The 12,058-nt window shown below is 28.7% G+C and overlaps 2 protein-coding genes across 2 annotated transcripts; both read left to right on the top strand.

Moving 5' to 3' along the window:
* Nucleotides 1-743: 743 nt before the first annotated feature.
* Nucleotides 744-4,331, top strand: LOC113388127 (zinc finger FYVE domain-containing protein 26 homolog). Its single transcript, XM_026625531.1, has 3 exons — nt 744-772; nt 1,674-1,935; nt 4,176-4,331. Exons 1-3 carry the CDS (start codon nt 744-746, stop codon nt 4,329-4,331), a joined length of 447 nt encoding a protein of 148 aa, XP_026481316.1.
* A 4,115-nt stretch (nt 4,332-8,446) lies between these two features.
* LOC113387846 (CDP-diacylglycerol--inositol 3-phosphatidyltransferase-like) lies at nt 8,447-10,671 on the top strand. The gene is made up of 5 exons (XM_026625227.1): nt 8,447-8,489; nt 8,567-8,701; nt 8,826-8,979; nt 9,052-9,215; nt 10,364-10,671. Exons 1-5 carry the CDS (start codon nt 8,447-8,449, stop codon nt 10,516-10,518), a joined length of 651 nt encoding a protein of 216 aa, XP_026481012.1. The 3' UTR covers nt 10,519-10,671.
* The last annotated feature ends 1,387 nt before the right edge of the window (nt 10,672-12,058 follow it).

The raw sequence follows: 12,058 nt of genomic DNA, 5'->3' as shown, positions 1-12,058 counted from the left end.
TAATCTATTGAGCTTCATTATAGTTTTGGGCATTCTAAAACAAAAACATATTATAATTTTCAGATGTTTACAAATGACAGCAATGAATCAAATTGTTTGCAGTTACCAACTCTATTTGGAAATCAATTAGATAGATTGCAAGTAGCCACATTTGTAATTCTTTGTGGCCAGAATGTAGAGGAAGGATTTGGGCTTGCATTCAGGTATCCAAATAGTCACTATTGATACTATTAATTTTAAGTATAAGTATATTTAAGTTTATATAAAATAAATATAAGATCAAAATTATTATGTTTTTTCTCAAGAAATTACCATGGTACTAATTATCTCATTTTATATTGCATAATTCTTATTTTGTACTTAAATTATCGTCACTTTGTTGTATTATCAACTATTAATACCGTCATTGATATTTTGCCTGGAGCAGGACCGTCATATTTCAACCTCTTATCTCGCTTTTTATGGTTAATTTTTTTACCAAACTTCCGCTTTTATGCGTATTTGTTCTTTGCTTCGGTTTTTATCTTGTGAATTTCTTCTTCGAGCAAGTTGTATATCATCTGCGTCATTATTTAACCATGTTCATGGCCATCACGCAACCGCTTTTTTAACTTCCCGAAGGAGAAGACCAAATTTGAGAAAAAGTGTGTGTGTGTGTGTGTTTATGTCAGCAGATTTTTTGCCGTAAATCGACGTTTTCTCAAAAACGACTGGACCGATTTCAAAAATTTGAAAGCGATTCGATGTATCTCGATGGGGACTACTATCATATGTCAGTTTTGCGCTACGATCGGCCGAATCGTTTCTTTGTAAATCGCAGAAAAGTGAAACAAATTTTGTTCACGTTTTAACCCGCAATTCTGACTCGATTTTAAAAATTCATAAACTGTTCGAAAGATATTGGTTGGAAATCGACCGGATTAGTTTTTGGCAAAGATCGACCGGGCCGTTTTCTTGCAATAATGTGTTGAAAAATTTTTTTTACGATTTTTCTTTCACGGTAGATACCATAGTCTTATAGATCATACTAAAATATTACGGCCGTACGACAAGTCGTTTAACTTTAAAAATTCGTCAAAGTTTGCAAAAATTAGTATCGTTTTTTTGGCATTTGTCAAAAATAGACCTCTCATCGACGTTTGCTCAAAAACGCCTCGAACCGATTTCAAAAATTTAAAAGTCATTTGATGTATCTCAATGAGGACTATCGTTTGTCAGTTTTGTGCGACGATAAAGTGTTAAACTTTTCGTCCACATTTAAGCTCATACTACCGAATCGATTTAAAAAATCAAAAACTGTTCGAAAGATATTAGTTGGGAATGATACTGATTAGTTTTAAGTGTTAATAACTGTTAAAAAAATATTTGAGCCGATTTTTATAGAACTTTTTTTGGTGATATATATATATATATATCATGATCTTATAGAACTTACTGAAATATTACGGCCTTACGACGAGTAGTTTAATTTTAAAAATTCATCAAAGTTTGAGAAAATGATGAGTTTCTTTTAACGTTTATTAAAATTAAATTTAATTCTATCCGGCGTCCTTTCTTGTTCACAGTCGTTTTTTCAGTCTATTTGTGAATTTGTTGTTCTTCCTTACTGTTCTCTCGGTTTTAATTGTTTAATTCTATATATGTTAATTATTCTTATTACAATTACGTTACAGAATAGCTCAAGATTATCAGTTGCAAGGATCCCAACTCTACCGCGAATGCGCGCGTTATTTAGCGCGCTGCGGTGATGGTTTGAATCAAGTGGCTCAGCTTTGCCGTTGTGTGCATTCCAGTGGTCTCAATCAGCAAAAGGCTTCAATTCTTGTTGATGAATTGGCAGCTGCTGCTCTATATGAGGCTAGCATACTGCAGTCTTCCAAATGCTTGGACGGAGCAGACGCCGTCGTAAGGAGTGTTAGTGATATTGGTGTTATGGTTAGTAATCATTTCTCGATCATTGATATTGTTTTGCATCCAAAACATTCAAAATGTTTGCATTATTTCTTAAATTTCATTAATTTCTAAACTATATATTATTATAACTTCTATTTAATTATAGGCAAATAATATTTCAAAATGAATATGAATCAAATTTACATCATAAACCTAACTAAAGCTAATAATGAATATTAACAATAATAATTCAAAGGTTTTTCGGAAAGTAATTTTGTTTTTCATAGATGTTTTGGCTCTCAATTTTCCAACAATAAACAATTACTTTAATAAATTTTGTATTGGCAGTTTTGATCAAGCATCTCTTGTCATATTTCTGGTATTAGCATAATTTCGAGAAAATAAATTTTTTAGTCGTTATTAGCAAAAAACTGATCAAAGTGCTTTTTGACATGCTGGTTTGAAGTAAAGGTTTTACCGCCTAAAAATTTTTTTAGAGGCCAGAACAAATAATGGTGATGATGGCAGGTCTTGAGATTATGATGAATATGTCATTGGGTCCCATTCAAGCTACTAAAACTTTTGGCGATTGACCAAACTTATGTGAGGTCTTGCGTCGTCTTGATGCAGGACTATACTTTGCTGTGGGTTAATTCTGACCTTTTCTTTGAAGTATATCATTTAGTTTATCTAGCTGATGATATAAGGCATCCGAATTAACCGTTATGTTATCCTGGAAAAGCTGAAAAATGAACAACTCCTTTAACTTCTTACCAAACATACTGCATTACCTTTTTCTGGCAAATTTCAGGTTTGCACTTGTCTTGAGCAGCTTCTTCTTTTTTGTTTCATGGGCAATTGCGTATATTGTATTCTTTACATCCCATTTGACATTCATAATGACAATTCGCTTCAAAACCTGATGATTTTTAGGACTTTTCAAAGGCGAATCGCGGACGCTAGTGCGACGACACACGTTTCTTTCTTTTGAGTGGTCATGAACTATGAAATTTGATAAATTTTAAGTGAATGGGATCTTATGTATTGTTATTCGCTGGTTTGCATCAACTAACGCCTTTCTCGCGTCTTTATCAGCTTCAAGTGTACTTTTCGCACTTGGACAGCAAAATACCAGGAATAGACTGTAGCAAACCAATTTTGGCACTATTGTATTATCAATCAACACGATGGAAATGATTCCGTACACATCGGTCAATTTCATTTTGACTTTAACAGTATTTTTACCTTTTCTATAGCAGAAGTGTAAAATATGTCGAAAATTTAATTATTTAGTGGCACCATCCAAAAACTACTGCATGTAATTGATTAGAATTTGATTTTTCAAATCATATAATAAAAACAGGGCTTAAGTATAATGTTGGGATCAAAACAATATAGTTAAATTCTGGTGGTAAAAAAACGAAGAGACTCTCCAAACAACCTTATATTTAAATCAGAATATGGGAAATATACTTCAGACTAAATTGCGCTTGATCGAAACAGAGTGCTATATATAATTATTGAGCATTAATATTATTAAAATTGCATTAGTTGTTATAAATAATTCTATAGCAGTTTGAATGTAACCCTACTAATTTTGTTTCATTTTTTTATGTGTACGCCGTAAACTAAGGTGACCATAGTTTTTCATGACAAAATCTGGACGGCAACTTGTAAATATACTAATCCGGGTTTGGGGGTGTGGTTTTATACCAAATAACTTAAATATGATTTAAAGTAACAAATTCTATATAAGGACACCATAAAAATTGGATTTTATAATGAATAGTAAAAACGTTATTGTACAATTATATTTTATATAATTCTTATATTTTTTATCTATTTTTTTCGCTTTTAAGCTTTGTATAAAATGTTCAACTTTCCTTGTAAAACGTAGTGAAAATTAGTACTCATGCTGGTCGAAAGGCAGTCAAAAAGTTCATTTTCATAATTTTTGCTAGTTTTTATAAAATTGAAAATGAAAGTTCGAAATTATTAATGTGAGAAGCTTTAACTCGCCTTTGCAATTTTGTATTTGTCAATTTTTTCATTCACAACAATACGTGATAATCGTTGTATATATAATTTGCAGATATTTGTTGCAAGTTGTAATTTTATCAACTAATTGTGAAGATTCAATCTAAATTTAATCTTATCGAAAACTTATTATCTGGCTGCTCGCCAAAATTATTTTTCCCAAATTCCTTTTATTACTTGGGGAAGATGATTAGATCATCTAAGTAAATTCAGAGTAATCTTAAAAATAATATCACTTATTTCAGATTTCTTGTTATATTAATATTCGGCAACTAAAGTCTGCTTATTTATTGGCTGTGAAACACAACCGCATAGTAGACGTCCGTCGCATACAGAGAGAAGCGGAAAAGCTAGGCCAAAGCCATGTTGTTGCATTATGCACGAAGCGGCTGAAAATGTGATATTCTATAATAATATATTTCTATGAAACTATTGATATTAAAACAATTAATGTTTATATATTTTTTATATTGTTTAACTATATTTAAATCATTTTATATTAAAGTATTGACCAATGTCATTGTATAAAAATGTTATAGATTATTATTGTAAGGAATATTATTTGTTTTTATAATAATGTTTTTATAAAAATAACATCTCTTTAAAATTTCATACTGAGTTTGTTGAAGTTGATGTGGTTGCGTAAATTATTCATATATTAGGAAACATTTGTTTAAACTTTCAAAACTGTCCGAATATGTACACACGCATGAATATATATATATATATATATATATATATATATATATATATATATATATATTTAATTGATATTTCCTGGATTTTTTTAAATAAATTGATAAGAGTTTCTTTTCCGAACATCTACAAAATTTTAGGAGTGAAATTAAACGAGTGGGGATTTTCGACAGAGTGTTGCCTCATTTTTTGTGTACATATTGTGAGGTTTGTCCAATGTATTGGAAAGAATAGTCGTTGCAAGAAAACAGAATATACTACGTCTGTATCGAAATTGGATGGAGTAGGAGACTTAATGTTCAGTTAAAAAAATTAATTCATCCTTATACTCCTCCAATAAATTTTTTTTACGAACATTAAATCTTCTACTCCATCAAATTTCAATACCGATGTAGTATATATTCTGTTTCTTGTAACGACTGTTCTTTTCAATACATTGAACAAACCTCACAATATGTACACAAAAGAATGAGGCAACATGAATTAAATGTGGTTTACCATAAACTAATTGATTCAATTAAAATAATCCTGATATCTTATTTATGGACAAATATAAGCCAAGACTAAAAGTGCAATATAAATTTATTCATTTAGTAATTGTGATAAAAGTTTATTAAAAAGAGTGGAGGAGTTCACCAGTTGACTCGATAAAGTAAAGATTATAAATATAAATTACTGTAGTATTAAATATATTACATATTATTAAAAAGATGTAATTTTGAAAATGTTTGAAATATATTTTTAAATTAAATTTACATTATTAATTATTTACAATCACTAAAGGGTATAAAATATTTATAATTTCGATTGAAAGATTGATTGATTGCAATTGATCGTTAATATTTGTCAGCAGAGGAGCGAACCTAAATGGGAAGCATTAGTTAATTATTAAAATTAATATATGTACCTGAATAATATATATTATGGAAACCATGTTAAAGAAATATAGCAAAAAGCATATTCCACTAGCATAAAGATTATACTATTATCTCATTGTTGTGAATTGGTGTAATCAATATACTGGTGGTTCACTGCTTTTTTAGGTTTTAACCAGATATTCTTTCAATGAAAATTGTGAATTGTATGATAAATATTTTTTTATAGTGTTTCATATGATAAAAAACAAAGATTAAAACATTGTGAATCTATTAATGAACTTGTTCGTTCCCAGTGCTCAGGAGAATAATGCAAGTACTGCGACCTAAAGCACAATATTGCTTTCTAATTACTTATATTTTGATTCGAATCAGAAATCGGATGATTCATATGATTCGAATCAGAAATCGGATGGTTCGACCGTTACGAGTTTATTTGAATTAAGTAAAATCTGATTAGAATCTAGTTGTTGAGGGTCAACCCCGCGAATGATTCCAATTGGCATGTAATTAGGGCTATATAATAATACAATTATATAAATATAATAATTAGGCATATATAGATACATATATAATATAATAAAAATATAGATACATATTTAATAACTTTACTAGTTATCACCTACTTTTCGGCATATCTACATTGTTAACTAGGATTGTTAATTTATTAACTTATTCCCATAGGGTAAGTTATAGTAATCGCATGGTGGTAATCGCAAGATGATCGAAAATGAAAATTTTTATATATCTTTACGTTTTAAAGGTTTCTGAATATATTAGCATACCTTAGAAAAAATGGATGTATGTGCGTGTGTGTGTGTGCGCGCGGATACAAATTTTCAACGACGATTTCGGGAACACCGATTAACCGATTAGAATAATTCAATAAACATTCGAATTGTATTTATAAGGAGACGTGCTGATTAGTTTTTTGCGAAGTCAGGTCTAGCTGTTCCGAAGATACGGGGCAAAAAGTGCCAAAAACGGTAACTCAGTTTTCAAGAGAACGGAGCGTCCGATTTTAATAACTCAAAAAACATTTTACTTGTATTGACAAGATGAAGAACTGTTCAAATTTTTGCGACGGTAGGTCCAGCGTTTATGGATTCTCGATAAAAATAAGTTAAAAAAAAGAGTGCGCGTAAGGATCACACGCGATTGAAGTAAAACTTTTAATATTGTATGAGTAGGCAATTAAGATAAAAATAAAAAAAACATCATATTTGAATTTTAAAATCATCTTTTAATAATCATATAGCATCAATAATAATAGATCTCCTGAGCATCGGCACAGCTGTCCTACTGATATTAAGAGTTTGAATATGATGTGAAGCTTTCTTCCTAATTTGTTACCTATCTTACCGGGAAATTCAAACCATAAACGTAGAAGTTCATCATTATCGCCACGTTCTATGTACACTAATTTTCCCACACAACCATTAGCTAAGCCATCACTTCCATCAATATTAGTTGTTATTATGTAAAATTTATTCAGAACTAAAATTATTTCATACGGCAAAGCCCCGGTATCAATAACCGATTTTTTTGAAACTGCTGACGAATGTATGATTGTTGATCTGTCGCATGGCAACCTACATAATATCCGTGGCAGTAGATATTATTTTGTCTTCAACGAGATTCAGTATAAATTTATTATATTCCATGACACATTTATTCTCTAAGAAAAGTCTTATTCATGAGGACATAATACAGCAACCTCATCTTTTGTAAAAAAAACGTGATTCAATTAATGCAAGTTCATATAGGGTTTAGCGGGTTTAGCGCTCGACTTACGCATGACATGACGCGATATGAGTGGATACTCGCGACATCAGCGCTTACGGCGTCGTAGTGTTCAACTACACGTTGGCATTTTCGTTGCATTTGTACGGATTTACACCCGTGTCGCGCCTAAAAATTTTTACACCCATATCGCGCCTAAAGAAGTTTTACTTCAAAAATGTTTTTGGTGGTCCAAAATTTTATTCGACATATATACATACAAATTATCAGATTTTTTATAGAGATTTTAATAATGTGTATACATTTTGTGTAATTTTTTTTTGGGTTCTGTACCAAAATTTTTAATTTCAAAATTCAAATGGTTTAAATAAATGTCTTCGACGTTTTCGACAGTATGGAATAATCGATTTGAATAACTTAAAAAACATTCGATTCGTATTCAGAAGGAGACGTGCTGATTAGTTTTTAGGCATAGGCAGGTCTAGCCGTTTCGAAGATGAGTTTTTTTTTAATTTTCTAAAAAATTTCAAACTTCCAAGAAAAATCAAATTAAAAAAATGAACAAATTTCTTAAAAACATACACAAAGTTGTTTGTAGAACACACTCATCATCGCCTAATTTAAAATGCACTTATGAATTTATATTGTAATGTATTTATAATAAATAGTCTATTTGAAATTATTCAAAACAAATATTGATTATTTGCATTTCTCGAATGTTTAATTACGATACGGAAAGTTCCAGCAATATGCCTTAAGGGAAGGCACTATGCCAAATGAGAAACAAGTTCAAATTTTAATTCAAATTAAGCGCCATCTCACGGCATGTGTATGCTTTAGGTGTCAATGATATGTCAAATTTAAGGAGTGTCTAATCTTTAGCATCTTATCTACGGTGAGCATAAAAAACTGACAACTCAAACATCAAATTGACAAATCAAACGAAGATGTTTTTATATGTTTCAGAATTTAAGATTTGAACCACCCTTGGATTGCCCGCTAGAAATTGACATTTTGTGATTTATATGAAGTGAAATTTGATACATATGTATAAAATTATATTCTTATGAGCATCATTTCGAATATACTGGCTCATTATTAGAAGAAACTTAGTAAAAATTAATTCACAAAAGATTTAAGAAATCAATATCTTTAATTTGATTAGTAACATCAGAGACAAATTTGAGTACCAGGAAAAAATCATGGATACCGAAAATATATTTCTTTTCGTGCCTAATTTAATTGGTACTTTCAATATATAATATATATTAAACAATCAAAATAATAACATAGATATTAATTGAAAATTAAATTTGTTTCAGGATATGGCCGAGTGATTTTAGCTATTATTTCCTTTTATTTTATGCCTACAAACTATGTAGTTGCCTGTTGGTGTTATATTATCAGTGGATTACTAGATGCAGTCGATGGACATGCTGCTCGATATTTTAATCAAAGTAAGCTTGACGTTAAATATGAATTTATATTAACAATGAGACTATTACATTTGCACATATTAGACAATCTTAATTTTGCCTTATTTAGTTAGATTATTTATATCATTTGTACTTTATCATTCAGGTACTAAGTTTGGAGCAATTTTGGATCAGTTGACTGACCGATGTGGAACTATGTGTCTATTAGTAACTCTAAGTTACTTTTATCCAAAATACATGTTTTTGTTCCAGCTTTCCATTTGCATTGATATAGCTTGCCACTGGATATATTTACATTCGTAAGAATTTTAATTGATTAATACTTTTTTAAATAGCAATTTTGTTTATATCGTAATCAATATTCATTTCAGGTCTTTACTACAAGGAAAAGTGTCTCATAAATTCATTGACATGTCTGAGAACCCTATAATGCATTTATATTATACTTCTAAACCAGTTCTATTTGGAATGTGTGCAGGGAATGAGGCTTTTTATGCTGCATTGTATTTGCTATATTTTACTGAAGGACCTTTAAGTGAGTAGAAAATATTTTGCAATTTATTAAAAACATTTTGGTATTTAGTTTGCAATATTATTATTGAAATGTTTAATACTTGAAAATTTATTTAGTGTCTGAAATCTGATTTGGACTATCATTATTTACCATATAAGTCTAATAATTGCTTTGAATGAAATTATACTCAATTTTGAAATAATGAATTAATGAAGAAAAAATAGAGTCCACGTAAAGTTCACATACTATTGAAGTAAAACTTTTTTGCTACTGAACAAGATGGCATTTAAGTAAAAATAAATACATCATATAACAATTTTGAATAATGTTTATTAGTAATACGGTAACACTCGTGATGCACACATTTATTAGTGTCATCCATTATACACATTTATATAATGATAAATTATAAATTATATGTTTATAATAGCATTAAAAAGATTTATAATATTTAAAAACAATAATGTAATTAAAGTCATACTTCAAATATGACATGATCGGTTTGTCATTGTAATTAGCATTTAGAAATGAACATTCATTAGAGAAATGAAGTAATTGCTGATTAATAAATTCTGTAATATTTGTTTACACAGTGGATTATGTTAAACAACGCCTAAACACAGATAAATAAATATTTTAAAGTTACATCGTAGTACAAATCTTGATTCAATAAAAAATGCCTGAATCAGAAGAGTATTTTACCCTGTTCCTTGAAAATAATAAAACAAATTAAACATTTGTGCCGTGTACTAAACGAAATTAGAGATAGAGATTATTCTTATATTAGTTAAGTATACAACGTTGATGCCGGTACGCATAGAACGACAGATCTCTATGTACATACATGACGACTAATCACAATCGACCCGTATAGAAATGATTTCATCGAAAGCGAATGATTTGTAGTTCAGGCGTAACGTTATTTCCGTTGCATTCTTACAGATTTACACCCTAGCCGCGCCTAAAGAAGTTTTACTTCAATAAAGCCCTATAGATTTGTCTCCAAATGTGTAATTTCTGACATTGAATCAAGCTTTAATCAAGATGAAAATAATTCAAAACTTGTCTTAAAAAATGCAAAAATAATATAGGATTTTTTTCTATTTTTAACCATATTTCAATTCTTTATAACCATATAATTATTAAAATATATTATTTTATCCATACAGTTGCCGGATTATCTTTATTCAGAATCATTGCTTATTTAAGTGCGCCAATTGCTATCACTAAATCTTTTATATCTATTGTACATGGAGTGGTGGCCTGTGTCAATTTGTCTAAGATTGATGTTGCAGAACGCAAAGAATTGCTCAAAAAACAGTAAATCAATAGGTAAGTAATTATTAAAAGTGGTTTAATATATTCTTTTCATTAGTAGTAATATATTATAAATCGAAAGTGTTCCAGTTTCAAGTGTCAATTGTTTACATTTTTAACAAAAATATTTCAATTGTTATTATTACTTTTAATTTTGTACTTACTGTTTAGAGAACATATAATATTTGTATCAAATCATTACATTAACTTTGATTTGACGAATTCCAAAGAGTTGAACTGTAATTTGCAGTTTTAGTCAGTTCTATTTAGAATGATAAATGTTAATTTATATATATTTATTTAATATTAATAGTTATTCCTCTAGATAATACATAATAGTTATTACTATTATGCTAGGGGTGCAGTGAGTAGAGATAAGTTTCTCTTAATTTTTGTTGAGAGATTTTGATAATAGATGTAATGCATTAAATGTCCTTATTAATGTGATCAACTTCTAATTTTTTAAAATGATTATTTTACAGTTATTTAAAGATTAAATAAAATTATTAAGTAACAACTTTAGTCATTCTGGGAATTAAATTTGATAACTGACAATAGCACTTTTACACAGGTAATTTTTTTTTAATTAGTAAATTTGTTTGCATAGTTATTTAATCATTGTGTTTAATGAAAGAAGATATTAGAAATTTGAAACAAATTTAATACTAATTAATGTGTTATAATAATATAATGAAAAATAAGTCATAAAAAATCTATTATGTTCGCATTTTGTGAAATCATGTTGTCTACTTCATCCACTGACTATACAAATAGTATGCTTTACATAACGTTAATACTAAAAGTGTATTCTATTGCATTTATTGTAATTTCTTTATCACAATTGTTATAATTTTAAATAATTTATGTATGTTAAGGATAATATAATGTCTTATCCCAAATACTGAGGTTATTCTTCATGTTTTACATGTAGATGATATTGCTAGACCATTTATATTCTTTTTAATCTTTTTAATATATATATATATATATATATATATATATATATATATATATATATATAATGCAAATCTCATGGAGCAACTAAGAAAAGATAAACCAACTTTTAAAACCTATTAAGTTCAAACTTAAAATTGATTATTGCCAGAGGCTTGAATGGGAAATATTATTTGAGATAATAGTTTTAACATTGTTTAAATAAATGAATTGTATAAATATTAGTAATATTACTATTACTCAATCACCATGAACAAGTTTAGCAATCAACGCTATTTAAAATAAGTGATAATTTTATCAACTTGGCGGCTTTTTTGAAATATGGAGGCATTAAGCACAATAAAATTTTAACTACAGTGTTTTTGGAGTTAATATTTCAGTAATATCTAATGAAATTCGAAATATGCAGATTTTTTCATATTAATATTATATGTACTATGATTAATAAAATCTTCGTTATAAACTATTTGTATTTGGACAAATGGTATTTTGCTTAAGCAAGCTTCTCGATATGTGTAAATAATAGACTTAAACAATGATAAATTAATTAATTTGAGTGACTTATAAGTATTCCGAGTGGATTTAATACACTT

This window comes from Ctenocephalides felis, unplaced genomic scaffold, assembly GCF_003426905.1.
Source record: "Ctenocephalides felis isolate EL2017-DRISC unplaced genomic scaffold, ASM342690v1 CF-g0.4_SCAFFOLD_03572, whole genome shotgun sequence".
NCBI classification, from domain to species: domain Eukaryota; kingdom Metazoa; phylum Arthropoda; class Insecta; order Siphonaptera; family Pulicidae; genus Ctenocephalides; species Ctenocephalides felis.
Note: the sequence above shows the minus strand (reverse complement) of the source record. Positions and strands in the feature narration are given on the sequence as shown.